Source organism: Notamacropus eugenii, chromosome 5, assembly GCF_028372415.1.
Source record: "Notamacropus eugenii isolate mMacEug1 chromosome 5, mMacEug1.pri_v2, whole genome shotgun sequence".
NCBI classification, from domain to species: domain Eukaryota; kingdom Metazoa; phylum Chordata; class Mammalia; order Diprotodontia; family Macropodidae; genus Notamacropus; species Notamacropus eugenii.
In genome coordinates this window covers 374224396-374239775 of record NC_092876.1, presented here as the reverse complement: position 1 = coordinate 374239775, position 15380 = coordinate 374224396, and the positions used below count along the sequence as shown (strand labels likewise).

At 36.9% G+C, this 15380-nt stretch overlaps 1 protein-coding gene and 1 long non-coding RNA gene across 4 annotated transcripts in view; one reads left to right on the top strand and one right to left on the bottom strand.

Annotated features, from left to right (window-relative positions):
• Positions 1-6518, top strand: part of CA5B (carbonic anhydrase 5B) — a 66713-nt gene extending 60195 nt beyond the window's left edge. For 2 of the 3 annotated variants that reach the window (XM_072614281.1, XM_072614280.1), the window contains exons 7-8: positions 3161-3316; positions 5388-6518. In XM_072614281.1, coding sequence (XP_072470382.1) covers positions 3161-3316; positions 5388-5567 — 336 coding nt within the window. In that variant the 3' untranslated portion in view covers positions 5568-6518. The remainder of the gene's footprint in view (positions 1-3160; positions 3317-5387) is intronic. The other variant, XM_072614282.1, reaches the window with a different exon arrangement.
• LOC140506760 (uncharacterized) lies at positions 5421-14930 on the bottom strand. Its single transcript, XR_011968072.1, has 2 exons — positions 14806-14930; positions 5421-5522 (listed from the first exon to the last, which is right to left on the bottom strand). It is a non-coding gene; the product is annotated as an uncharacterized lncRNA (long non-coding RNA).
• Positions 14931-15380: the final 450 nt, after the last annotated feature.

Genomic DNA, 15380 nt, shown 5'->3' with positions numbered 1-15380 from the left:
CACTCTGTGCACTCTGTCTCTATGTGTGTGTGCATGTGTGCATGTGTGTGTGTGTGTGTATAATCCCACCCAGTACCCAGATACTGAAAAGTTTCAAGAGTTACAAATATTGTCTTTCCATGTAGGAATGTAAGCAGTTCAACTTTAGTAAGTCCCTTATGACTTCTCTTTGCTGTTCACCTTTTCATGCTTCTCTTCATTCTTGTGTTTGAAAGTCAAATTTTCTTTTCAGCTCTGGTCTTTTCATCAAGAATGCTTGAAAGTCCTCAATTTCATTGAAAGACCAATTTTTCCCCTGAAGTATTATACTCAGTTTTGCTGGGTAGGTGATTCTTGGTTTTAGTCCTAGTTCCTTTGACTTCTGGAATATCCTATTCCATGCCCTTTGATCCCTTAATGTAGAAGCTGCTAGATCTTGTGTTATCCTGATTGTATTTCCACAATACTTGAATTGTTTCTTTCTAGCTGCTTGCAATATTTTCTCCTTGACCTGGGAACTCTGGAATTTGACCACAATGTTCCTAGGAGTTTCTCTTTTTGGATCTCTTTCAGGCGGTGTTCTGTGGATTACTTGAGTATTTATTTTGGCCTCTGGTTCTAGAATCTCAGGGCAGTTTTCCTTGATAATTTCATGAAAGATGATGTCTAGGCTCTTTTTTTGATCATGGCTTTCAGGTAGGCCCATAATTTTTAAATTGTCTCTCCTGGATCTATTTTCCAGGTCAGTTGTTTTTCCAATGAGATATTTCACATTATCTTCCATTTGTTCATTCTTTTGGTTTTGTTTTGTGATTTCTTGGTTTCTCATAAAGTCATTAGCCTCCATCTGTTCCACTCTTTTCTTCAGTGAGCTTTTGAACCTCCTTTTCCATTTTGGCTAATTCTGCTTTTGAAAGCATTCTTCTCCTCATTGGCTTTTGGAACCTCTTTTGCCAATTGAGTTAGCCTATTTTTCAAGGTGTTATTTTCTTCAGCATTTTTTTGGGTCTCCTTTAGCAGGGTGCTGACCTGCTGTTCATGCTTTGACTGCATGTCTCTCATTGCTCTTCCCAGCTTTTCCTCCACCTCTCTAACTTGATTCTCAAAGTTCTTTTTGAGCTCTTCCATGGCCTGAGCCCATGGTATATTTATTCTGGATGTTTGGGATACAGAAGCCTTGATTTCTGTGTCTTTCCCTGATGGTAAGCATTGTTCTTCTTCATCAGAAAGGAAGGGAGGAAATGCCTGTTCACCAAGAAAGTAACCTTCTATAGTCTTATTTCTTTTCCCTTTTCTGGGCATTTTCCCAGCCAGTGACTTGACTTCTGAGTTTTCTGTCCACCCCCACCTTGCCTCCAGATCCTCCCAGCCAGTGCTTGGGGTCTGAGATTCAAATGCTGCTCCCCAGCCTCAGGGCTTTGGGTGGGGGCAGGGCCGCTATTCAGTGTGAGATTAAGTTCAGGTGCTCAGGTGGGGGCAGGGCTGCCTCACAGGCTCTGTTCCCTCAGGGGGTTTATGCAGAGACCTTCAACAATGGATCAGGGCTCCTGCCTGCTTGGGGAGTCCAGGTCTGCTCCCACCTCCACTGTTGCCTCCTGAGGGGGCCTGAGTTATGGGGGCACCCCACTCCCCTCTTGACTCACCAAAGAGACCCTCTCACTGACCCCTGTCTCCTGTGGGTGGAGGGACCTGTGCGGCCGCTGGAGATCCCGTCCCTGAAGCCTGCTCGGATCTGCTCCTCTCAGTGCCGCGGCCGCGTCAGGGCTGTGCTTGGCTCCCAGTCCGCGATGCCCAGTCCACGGCATGAAGGACCTTTTGCGAGAGGTTTGCAGGTCCCTCTGGAACAGAAATCTCCTTTGCTCCACTGTTCTGTGGCCTCTGCTGCTCCAGAATTCGCCCTGAGTTCCTTTTTAGAGATATTCTGTGGGTTGTGGGTTCAGAGCTATGTGTATGTGCGTCTTTCTACTCTGCCATCTTGGCTCCGCCCCCCTGAATATATTTTTGAATGAGATAATATTTCGAAGGCAATCAATTCCACAAACCTTTTAAAGCATTTACTACGTCCAAGGCACTGCTCTATACTCTGAGGATGCAAAGACAGAAAAGAAAGTCTCTCCACTCAAGGAGTTCCTTTAATTGATAATTATTTTATAGAAGTTCTTCCCAAGTCACTGACATAAAAACAAAGCAGAAGCTTTTCTTAGTCATTTGTCTAGGAAAATACAGCTCAGTTGCAATTCTAACATGGATCCATCTAACTAAATGACTTTTAAATTCAATAAATATTTATTGAGAGTTGATGAGGACTTGAATTCAGAGAGAAACAGATGGATATGAGATGTTATGAAGGTGTCTTAATGCGGCTTGGCAAGTGATTGGATATGAGTATGGGGAGTTGATGGGAGGTGGCAGACAGTGTGAGATGGAGAAGGAAGAGTCAAGGATGATCTCAAGGTTGCAAATTGGGAATAGTGATACCCTTTACAGAAATAGGGAAAGTTGGAGGGAGTGTGAGCCCTGTTCTAGACATGTTGAGTTTGAAATACCTACAGGACACCCAGGTGGTGATGTCCAACAAGTAGGTAGTAATGTGGAACTAGGAGAAATTAGGACTGATTCTGTAGGGAAAGAGTAACTAAGTGGTACGGTGGATAGAGCACGGGGCCTAGAGTCAGCAAGATCTGAGTTCAAATGTGTCCTCAGACACTTTCTAACAGTATGACACTAGACAAGTCACTTAACTCTGTTTGCCTCAATTTTCTCACCTGTAAAATGAGCTGGAGAAGGAAATGGCAAACCACTCCAGTATCTTTGCCAAGAAAACCCCAAATGGGGTCATGAAGTGTCAGGCATGACTGAAACAGCACAATAACAACACCTGTAGGGGCAGGGATTTATGGAGAAGTTATTATAGTTTAAACAACAAAAGCATCTATGACATTTTAAAAAGTAAAGATCATGTGATTTATAAATTCTACTTTTGTTGTATTCACTGAAAAGTTGAAGCTTATCCTATAAATACCCTCCATGAAATCAACTCAGAGGTCAACCAGAATACTAAAGGAGTACTTAGGTGGTTTTGAAATTATGAAGTTGAAAATCATTGCTTTAGGGAAAGGGAAAATTTTCCTGAATTTTTTGGTACTAAAATGTTGATTCAGTGTATAACTGCATTGTTCAGGATTCGCTTGTTGAATTTGGAACATTTGATCCTGCTTGTCTTATGCCAACTTGCCCAGATTTTTGGACCTATTCAGGGTCTTTGACCACTCCACCACTTTCAGAATCTGTCACCTGGATCATTAAGAAACAACCGATTGAGGTTGATCATAATCAGGTAAGTGCTGTCACACTTCATCTTTAAAAGAAAACTCAGAGTTACAGGTATAAAAGAGAGTGAATTGTAGCATCATTCTAACATGGTAAGTTTACTCTTTAGGAATGTTATTTAGCATGTACGTCATATGTTGCTCTAAGTGTCGTTCACTTTCATTTAGAAAGAAGCTAGTCACTTTAATGCCACAGATGAATGAAATATAGCAAGCAATCGTGTGAGACTTCTAGTATGTTTTTTAATTCAAGGAGATGTGAAAATGTGGACATTTATTGGGGGGAAAAGGAAGGGAATAAGCTTCTATAATAGTGCCTATTGTGTGCCAGGTATTGTTGCAAGCATTTAATTCTTACAACTTTGTAAGGTAAATGCTGTTATTATCCCCATTTTACAGTTGAGGAAACTGATACAGGCAGAAACTAAGTGACTTGCCCAGGGTCACACAGTATGTGTCCAAGACTGAATTTGAACTCAGATTTACCTGATTCCAGCACCAGAGCTTTATCTAGTGGGCCATCAAGCGCTGGAGTATAGAGAAAGGTCTATCTTAGGGACAAAGACTCTATGAGGGGTGGCTTTTTGGAGGATCTTCAATAGTGGAGTTTTGCGGGATATAGTAGGGAAGATGTGTGATGCAGAGGTGGGGACTCCTATGAAGTGGGGGTTAGGTAGACAGGATATGGGGTGCTCCTTGATGTCCATGACAATATAGCATAGAGCCAGAACTTATAGACACAGTGGTCAGACTTCTAAGGAGACATTTTGGATAGTAATATCATAAAAGCCAAGACTCATCACTATCATGAGGTAGTATAGATTAAAAATATAAATAGGGACATAAAAAGTTTATATAAATGAATGGGTAATAGATCTATATGGTATTATTAAGAAGAGATGTGGGGGGCAAACAACCAAGATGGGGGAGTACAACCTGAGACCCAACTGAATTCTCCTAATGTTCCCCTCCAAACATCAGTAAAATAATACTTTTAATCAAATTTTGGAGTGGCAGAGCCAACAGAAGGTCAAAGGCAGACATTTACCCAACCTAAGACAACCTAGGAGCTTCATAGGAGAGGTCTGTGTGACATGGGTGTAACAGCAATGTTGTAATGATAATCAACTGTGAAAGACTTGACTCTTCTTACAATTCCAAAGGACCTGTAATGAAAAAAAAAATACTGTCCATCCCTAGAGATAGAACTGGTGAACTCTGAGTGCAAAATGAAGTATTATTTTCTTGCTTTATTTTTTAATTTTTGTGATATGGCTAATATGGAAATATGGTTTACATGGGGAAAAAGAAGAGGTAGGTATGTTTGGATACATTTCTGAGCTTATGTGATTGATTCCTGTGATGCTGTCTCATCTCTCAGTGTTTATTTTGGAGAGAAAATCCTGAGGTAGATGGGCCATAAATCTGATCTCACATATTTTTTAGGCTTCATAGTTGAAGGCAACACTACAGATGGTGATTGCAAATTCCCTCTCTGAAGAGATCAGTAACTAAAAATTAGTTGAGGACTGTTTTGCTTTTTAGATAGTTACCAGTTTCAGAGCTTGTCTGTTCGTGGTTATGCCCCTTAAGACAAGTGGTTGATCTGAATAAAGACTTAGCAGAAATACTTATCCCCAATATTGCTGTATCCAAACCTGTTCTACTAGCAACTGATATGAGCCAATTTTGGTTGAAGTACACAATCTTTCAAAAGTTTTTTTTTTTCTAATGCCTTTGAAGCTGTGTATTCTTATGTAGGATTACTCAAAACATTGTCTTTTCAGAGTGCAAGTAACTAATCCACTGGGCTGCCTGATTGTATATGAATATTTTGTATGAAAAGAAATGAGTATAACTACATGAGTTTATCTGGTAATAAGGACTGGTTATTATGAGCCATTAATTATTAATATTAATTTTCTGTATCAGTTGGCTAAAACATGTCTAATTATTGCTAGATTTTTGTTTTGCTATGTATGTAATTTCTGAGCTGCCAAATATGAACCCTTTTGTATTCTTAGAGCAGTAACTTTTTTCCTTCTGAAAATATTTATATTCACTGTTTCTCATTCTCAGTTGGAGGCATTTCGGATGCTGCTTTTTACTTCAGCTGGGGAGAAAGAAAAGAGGATGGTTGACAACTTTCGTCCACTTCAGCCATTGATGAATCGAACAGTTCGTTCCTCCTTTCATCATGATCATATATTGAATCTGAAGAAGGGAGGCAAAAAACAAACACAGCATGTTACTCCATAAAGAGATAGCAAGATAATATCTTATTTCAGTATGTAATCTACTTCTGGGCTTTTTTCATAACTTTGAAGGAATTTGGACTTTTTTCTTTTTAGGACATATCTCAATGTGTATTACTTATATTTTAAAAGATTATTAGCAATAAACTGTTAGGGAGGATTAAGCATAGATGTTAAGGTCCAAGATACGCAAGTACTTTCTGCAGGTATTTTTGCTTGTAACTTGGTTAAACTTTCTCAGAGATTTTTACCACTTTCTTTGAATACATTTATCCTCAGATTAAAAAGAAAAGTAGATTCTCAACTATGCATATAAAGGGCATTTAATCAACTTTAAAAACACTGTAAAAGTAATGTGTATATGTTATCTTCTCCATTAAAATGTATGCTCCTTGAAGGCAGGGATTCTTTTTACCTTTCTTTGTATCACCAGCACTTAGCACAGCGTCTGGCACACAGTAAGTGCTTAATAAATGATTGTTGACTGCCTGAATTACATAGCCAACCTTTATTATGTTATATCCTTAAAGTTTAGTATTTAAATACACTTTAAATGTAAAATTTGGATGTATATGTATGCTCTTTTATAGGAAATATTTTATCTTGATTTTTTTAGTCTGTTTTCATACTTGTTATACTTACTATAGGGAACTTACATCAGAGAAAATGCAATTGTAAAATATGGGGAATTATAATAATTTTTAAAAGGCCATGTGTATAAATTTAAAAGGAAAACATGTACATACTTATGTTATTCAGGTAAATGACCAAGACTTGGAGTTCTGTTATGGTCCAAAAATGTTTTTCAAAAACAATTTTTAATCAAAGTTTTATGTATTTTCATTTGTACCCTTTATAGACAAATATACCTTAAATAACATTTTCTTTATATTTCAGCAATTTTGTTATGGCAAAGCTAGCAGAAATGTTAATGAATTAAAATAATATTGTGTTTTTCTGGCCTCCTTTAATAATTACTTTTTGCATTTTATACTTTTATAATTTGTTGAATTGCTATTTATGACAGGCAACTAAAATCTTGTAAGTATATGTAGTAGTCTACAAGTTGCTTTGTTGCATATATGATTAGAATATGTCTTTCTTAACATATTTTTAATAAGTTGCCATTTTGTTGCTCATTTCTCAGAGGGTGCCTATTAATAGCTTTTGGGTGGTTCTCTGAACTTATTGGACATCTGCCTTCAATTTTAGAACTGCAAAGATGATTAGAACTTTAATATTTAATTATTTTCTACAGAACTAACTGAGGATGTGTTCTTATATTAAGTTGTCTTACTCTGAGTATCACCATCCTAGGTATTTGCCTTTTTGAAGGAAGCAAATATTTAATGTATCAAAGACACAAAAAGCATGTTAATCTTAAGCAATTTTTAATGCACTTTACATGCAATGTATCATACAACATGTAGGGTATCAAATACCCTGTTTCATACAAATGAAAAGACCCTCACAAAATCCTAGTGTAAAGCTACAGTACCGTAGATGTTATATATTGGTAAAAAGCCCAACATATAAGAATCAGTTTTTCCCCATCCTGAAGGGAGAATGGATATTCTTTTTACACTTTAATTTTTTATTGATCTTATTGATACATTCATTTCCAAATGTATCCCTCTCCATCCCTTTGCCCAGTGAGCTATCCCTTGTATAAAAGATTAAGAGAAACGGCAGGAAAAGTGTAGCAGAACTTAACACATCAGACTATAACTGAAGGACTGAAGTATTTGCACTTATAGTTTCCTATTTTTGCAAAGAGAGGCTGTACATCCACTCATTTCTTCTTCAGGCAACAACTTAGTTATTACAGTTGGGCTGCTTTAGTTTCTTATTTGGGATGTTATTCTTTCTATTGACATTGTTGTTCTAAGTATACTCCTTTCCTGGTTCTGCTTAGTTCTCTTTAGTACAGTTCATATAAGGCTTCCTATGTTTCTTATTTTTTCATATTCATTTCTTATGACACAACAATGTTCTATTAATTCATGTACCCTGTTTAGACATTCCCCAATTGATAGACACGGACTTTGTTTCTGTTCTATACCACAGAGCTAAAATAATTATTTTGTGTATGTCTTTTTGTCTCTTCTTTTGGGCTATAAATCTAGCAAAGAAGATTATGGGTATGGATATTTGAACCAATTCAGAATTCACAGTTTACTTTTGTGCCTTTCTTCAATCTTGTTAATATTGCCTTATTTCTATCTTTTGTCATCTTTGTCATTTTTATGGATGTGATGTAAAACCTTGTTTTGATTTGCATGAGTATGGATATTCCTGATGAGTCATAATGATACTTCGAAGGGTAAGGGCTTGCTGTAGGGGTCTAATTTTGCTAGACATTGAAGCTATCTTTGTGTATTACCTTAGTCATCCAGCTTCAAAGGAGAGAATAACTTAGGTCTGTCATATCTGGAGTTGTAGGCATATGCTCGACTATTCTGGTATATGCTATAAATTGGTGTGCAGGGCAGCTAAGTGGTACAGTGGATAGAGCACCAGTGCAGGAGTCAGGAGCACCTGAGTTCAAATCTCACCTCAGACACTTGACACTCACTAGCTTTGTGACCTTGGGGAAGTCACTTAACCCCAATTGCCCCATCCTGGGTCATCTCCAGTCATCCTGATAAGTATCTGATCACTGGATTCAGATGGCTCTGGAGGAGAAGTGAGGCCGGTGACCTGCACAGCCCTCCCTCACTCAAAACAAAGTCAAGTGCAAGACATGGCACTCTGATGGCATGGTCTTCTTCAGCAACGAAATACATACACACATAAATTGGTGTATATAGACAGGAAATTCATTTACCCTCCTCCTGGTCATACCCATAACACTATATACTGCCTTCTAGATATGAACATGAGAATACTATTAAAGATATATTTTTTATAAGTTAAGTATAAAATTTTAGTCTAAAAGATTTTTTGTTTTGTTAAATATATCAGTAATACTTTGTTATGGTTGATTTCAACATTTGTCCTTTTAATTGGGGGTTAGAAATTTATTATTTTGCGTTTACAAAATGTCTATCTACTTACAGTTAGTTATGGGTCAAAAGTTATAATGATCCATCCTTCAGTATGAAGGTCTAAGAGCTCACATAGACCCTGGGTGCAATTTGGAATATAATGGCATCTATCCAGAGAAACTCAAAATATTAAATTTAGATTGTATTGCTATTTTTAAAGTACTTAATGGTAGTATTATAAGATTTTTTTCACTTCATTTGTAGGTTTCTCAGGTCTTTATTTATGTGTCTTTTTTTCTTTCTCATTTGAATTCTACCTTTACTTGTTTGCAAATCCAAGGGGTTGTACTCTTTTACACTGACAGTCTGACGCTAAAATCCTATCACGGTGACTTACCTACCCATAATTACGTAACTTGTGTTTGTCAGAGGCAGGATTTGAATCAAAGACTTCCTGACTTTCTGTCCACTATTCCATATTGCTTCTCATGAGGGAAATAGTGGGAAGATATTTTATGGGATAGATTTAGGTCTGGAAGGGACCTTAGAAGCCATCTTGTCCAACCTCTTCATTTTACAGATGAGGAAACAGAGGCCCAGAGAGGTTACTTGAGTTGCCCACATTTGTATAGGCAGGATTTGCAGCCAGGGCTTCAGACTTCAAATCCAATTTCCTTTCCCCTGTAATGCACTGTCTGTGCTCTCTACCCTTACATAAATAGAAGGGCACTGCAAACATTTCATGGATTGAAGAGTCCATGTTTTGGTGTAGTCAGTTGTGGTGAGACCAGATATATTCCTGCAAAACTTTTCCATACCAAAGTTTAGGAGGACAGCACAGGAGGCTTCTCTGGAGTATTCCCAGATTTAGAAGTGAGAATTTGCTACATGTAAGAGATATTTAACTAGAAGATACAACTTTCCTTAAATATTGTTTCTACTTAAAAATTGTCTTAGCTAAAAAGAATTTTGAATATTTACTGGCTCTGAAATTATATTGTCAAATTCTATCAACCACGTAGGTATATGGTTAATTTTAGGCAAATAGGCTATAGCAATTCTAGTTCTGTAAATAAAAGAAACATTGGCACATGTACATATACACATAAAATGTGGAAGTGTAACAGTCTTTCAGCTAAATACAAATTCCTACATTGTTGTTCCAAGCACCTTCTAGAAATAACACTTTGGCACAGAGAGAGAACATCAAATTTGCAGTGATTTCTACTTAAAAAACCACTAGTTGAATGTTGTATATATGTTAGAGCTATAATGAAAAGTAAGACAGATTATGAAAGATTGGTACATCTAAAAATTATGAAATATTTTACTTCCACAAAACACAGAATATGTTCAGAATCACATTATAATATTGCTATTATAACTGTATATATACATGTATCTATATATGGATGTATATGCCATGTATGATATATCATACATATTTGTATGTATATATCATGCATGTCATGCCAAGCCAAACAGAAATAGTGAGTGCTATTTGAAGCATCATTTGCTACCTGGAAGAGGATGAAATACTTTGCTCTCCCACATTCTTCTAATGAGAACAAATTTTCCTATGTTATAGTGAAGGATTTTTTAAAATTGCTGACACACATGCCCTCAGCCCAATGGTGTATTTATGCAGTAACTAAAAATACAAAAAAAGCCTCATAAATAAAGAAGTAAACACAGCTTATCACTTTGCCAAGTTTAAAAAATATATATTTTTGCTGTAGTTAATGGCTGTCAAGGATGACAGCAGTTATTGGTTTTGAATAACTAATCAGTAAGCATTTATTCACTCTTTTGTATCCAGACTATGCTAGAAAGTACATTGGTTGAAAATTCTAGTGTTGGCATAATTAAATCAACTAATGTGAGTAGATATGATCTTCATAATAATGTCATCCTATATTAAGATAGTTATGCACATTTTCAATACATATATATAATTTAGAGCATTTCCACTTTAGAAAAGTAAAATAAAAAACAATTTTTGACTACTGACATCACTAGTTTGTTTACCTTAGCTACATGTAAAAACAAAATAAAAATTTCCTTATGTTTGCTACTTTGTACATTGGTGGATTTGACTATTTGTTTCATACTGAACATTCTGTTGGAAATATTTCGTGTGACTTTAGTCCCTTTCCATATAGTCATATTTAACAGCTTTGGCTGAAACACAGAAACTGGTGATTCCTATGTTTTTTGAAATTGACCTCAGCTTTCATCACAACAGTGAAGTAAAAAAAAAAACACCCCAGACTGCATAAATGTTTTGGTGGTAGCCCCAGATAGATACAGGGACTGGATCTGTGTTCATAGGAAACTCTCTCTATCAGTACAGGTTGGCACCTTTCCCATGACTTAAGAACTTGAGAGTTCAACACACTGAGAAGTTAAATGATTTGTCCAGGGTTCCAGAGGCAGTATATGTCAGAATCAGGACTTCAATTCATGTCTTCCTGGCATTCAGCCAGCTCTCTATCCATTATGCTGAACTGCCTCTCATCCCCAGATATCACACGTTATTCTTCTTTTGAAGTATAGTTTTCAGAAATTTCCTAAGTAGTACATACTTTAATATTAGTAAATAAGCCTCTTGCTGAGCATGTAACAAGCAAGAGTGAGATCTAACAGGGGGACAGTCTGAGTGCTACACTGCTATCCATAAAATATTAAAAGAGTAGAAGAATGTCTGGTTCATTGAGTAGATTCTCCATTGGAGGATTTATGAAAAGACATGGGATGAAGGAGGTAATGGAAGTATCCATAATTAAAAGATCACGGAGCAATTGCTATATGAAAGATATTTCACTGTTCTTAGAATACTACAGCAAGATTTATTTATGCATGTTGACATCCAGGTTGCATTGAATATTTGTATGATCAATTTGAAAATTCATCAAGATAGAAGCTTCCAAAATTAGTGGCATCGTCCCATATTCATGATTATTAAATTTGTTTTTAATCACATTTAAGCAGGGAATTTATTATGTTTCCCTATTCAAAATAGTAAAGTGATTTAATGTTAGCCTTTTTTAAAAAAATTGGTAATATTAATTGAACACATTTATTGAGCATGCTATATATGCAAGGCATGGGATATAAGAAACAGTAAGACAGTTACTGCTTTAACAAAGCTTTTGGTTAAGTAGTTAATCATATTGATGAAGGTATAAAATGTAGATTGCCTCGAGGGCTAACAATCTAAAATTTACTTTTCCTAAAATAGTCACAATTATTTTTAAGGGCATTAGGAATAAAATTTCACTTTCATATTGTTAGCTTACTCGACTTTCCCCAAAATATGTTAAGCCCCTGAAGGTAGAGGGCTATATATCTTGCAACTTCTAGAATCCAGCATAGTGCTGGGTATGATACATAGTAGTAATGTACTCCATGTTGTTGGATTGAAATGAATTTATGTAGCAAAATACAGACATTTTGGTCTTTGTTTCAATGGACACCACAATTATTTTCCTTTTGCTTTAAAATTGTACAAGATTAGTTTTAATTTATTAGATATTATTATTAATTATTATAATTAGATAACTGAATTGACTTTTGTGTGATATTTCTGGTGAAATTAACCTGAGACATTACATACAGCTTGTTCTTGGAAAACGAATTACCTGTAATTGTTAGTGAAGAAAATAAAAATTGTATTACCATAGCAAAAATAATAAAAATTGATTTACATTTTTAGAATTAAATATTCTTGCTAAAAAACAAACAAAAATTCTTTCTGAAAAATATACACTGATTTTGAAATTACAGTAAATTCAAAGTTGATACGATATTGAAGAAGACAACTTGGGGGAACATGATGCTTATTTTCATATATTTTAATTGTCTTATGTGTTCTTCTAAAAGGCCTCAGAGAATAAGAGGAGAACTATAAATCAGAATTGTAGAGAGGCAAATCTTTGGTCAATATAAGGGAATACTTCCAACAATTAGGGCCATTCAGAAATGGAATGGTCTTTGGTTGGTAGAGAGTTCACCATCATTGTAGGGCTTTAAGAGCAGGGTTGCCAAGTTATAAAGGTTCACGTTAGACCAAATGACTTTTGAGGATAACTCCATCACTGATATTCTGTGATTAGAGTTTTGTTGCACTGATTTTTTTCTGCATAATTACAACTAAGGAATTAGATTTATTCAGATGTACAGAGAGGCATTCAAATGTACAGAGGCAGCTAGGTGGGTCAGTGCAGAAAGACCTGAGTTCAAATCTAGCCTCAGACATTAGTTGTGTGACCCTGGGCAAGTCACTTAACCTCAGTTTGCCTTATTCCATTGGAGAAGGAAAAGGCAAATCACTCCAGCATCTTTGCCAAGAAAACCCCATGGGCAATACTGGTTGTAGTCATGAAAAGTCAATATGACTGAACAATGAACTGAGAATGCAGAATAGGGGGAAGCGAGATATTTTTTTCTATAAAAGTATAGCTAACTTTCCATATAAAAGCTCAGTAACAAACCACACGAAATACAAAAACATGTCCATAAATATTCTTATAGAATTCCTATAATATATGAATCAAGGAATTACAATAAATTTGGAAACTGGTTGTGCTTTTAATGCCCCAAGTGTTAGGTACCTTAAAGGTACATATTTTTAACATCATATTTTTTCTAGTGATATGTCCTAAAAGACCACAGTCTGTGAAGAATTAAAGCTGAGAGTCATCGGAATGTCAACGGAAAGATGTAAGGTAGGGGCCAAGAGGCTGTAAGACATTTCCCACAAAATCGTCTAGGAGGCAAATGAGATCCATAAAGTGTTTCGCAGCCTTTAAAGTGGCATTTAAATGTGATCTGCTACTATAAAAGATAACTGATGGAAAGCCTAGGAGTTCCCTTGGTGTTCATGTAATTTCAAGAGAGAGAAGAGGTACCCAGAAGGTTAAATAGGCTCTTCCCTGTCCATTTGAAAGGATAAAAAGAATAGGTTGTGATTATGCACCATTGGAAGGTGAACCACATTCCACTGAAATCTTGAGGTTATTCCTTGGACATTGTATTCATCTTAAAGTAATTTTTAGAAAATCTCTTATAAAATTTAAATTTTAATCTTGTTTTTAATTTTTAATTTATCTTTAAGTTAAAAATTTTTGTTCCATAACAAGGATCTAAGTCTGTAAAGAATACAAGTTCCTCCAAAGGACAGTAGAAATATGCATGAATGGAAAAGGAGATGGACAGATCTTGTAGCAGGAATGATGCACAACCAATGGAAAGTCCATGTGGTCTGCTGGCATCCAATACATCAGGTGATATGGAGGAGAAGGATCTTTTAGGTGGTGGAGTTAGGTAGGGATTGGGGTTGTGGAGGAGTAATAGTGATGCAAAAAAAAAGAAGCATCAGTGAAACATTGTGTTGTGTTAAACATTACACTTTAGAAACAAGTTCTGTACAGTAGAAATTCCCCTAAACATTCTTTTTGTACTTACTTATATCTGGGAATATTCCTTTTTGTTAATATTTGTAAAGTTTATAATAATTGGGAACATCTGGAGGATGTACAGATCTACACACTGGGTAGACTGTCTCTGTAGCATTTAAGGGAGGCATATAGAGAAAAGGGTTTTGATGGCTATAATCTGCACCATAGGAGTGAAAAAAAAAGAGCACTGTTTATTCAGTGAGAGTGGTCTTTAAACATCTGTTTACATTTCTTGAGAATAGAAACTGCTTGTATTTATGTTCTAGACACCTCATTATACCAAAGTGTAAAAGTAACCTAGGATTATTGATGGCAGAAAGGTAAGCTTTGGTAGGTGATTGGAAAGCCTGAGGGTCCAACTCTGTCTAGCAAGAACTTAGCTAAATTCAGGGAGGCTGTTGCCTGGGCACAGTGCCTAGTACACAGAAGGTACTTAATAAATGCTTGTTCATTGATTTAATGATTGAGAACACAAATAGAGAAACAATCCCTGCTCTTAAGAAGCTTATGCTCTATTAGAGGAAACCAGTAATAGCTAACACTTATAATAGTGTTTACTACGTGCCAGGCATTGTGCTAAGTGCTTTACAAATAACTATCTTATTTGATCTTCACAAAGCCTTGGGAGGTGGGCATTATTATGTCCATCTTACAGATGAGAAAACTGAGGAACCAGAAGGGCTTCTAGGGCTGGTTGGTATTTTACATTAAAGGTAACTGAAACCAGGGCCAGCTAGGTGGTGCAGTGGATAGAGCACCGGTGCAGGAGTCAGGAGGACCTGAGTTCAAATCTCACCTCAGACACTTGACACTCATTAGCTGTGTGACCTTGGGCAAGTCACTTAACCCCAAGTGCCTCATCCTAGGTCATCTCCAGTCATCCTGATGAATATATGGTCACTGGATTCAGATGGCTCTGGAGAAGAAGTGAGGCTGGTGACCTGCGCAGCTCTACGTCACTCAAAACAAAGTCAAGTGCAAGCCATGTCACCATTTCTCTGATGGCATGGTCTTCTTCAGCGATGAAGGACGAACCCACACAACTGAAACCATGAAAGCTTGACACGGTCAGACCTGTGTTTTAGAAATATCAAATTCAGAAGCTAGAATTAGGATAGACTCTCGCAACAGCCCAGGCCGGGGGTAAGGAAGCCTCTGGTGGGTCGTGACAGCAGGCTAGCGCTAGAAAAGCTGCCTCATGGAAGAGGAGGGACAGACTCAAATCAGGAGCCATGTGAATCGGACTGAGGGCTGATGGGGGCGGCGGCAGGCTGGCACAGCCACCTGAAAGCAGAATGGAGTGCACAGGTTTCTCCAGGGCACCGCACAGGAGCTTTCTTGGGGATGGGGGCGGGGCGCAGACTTCCCTCG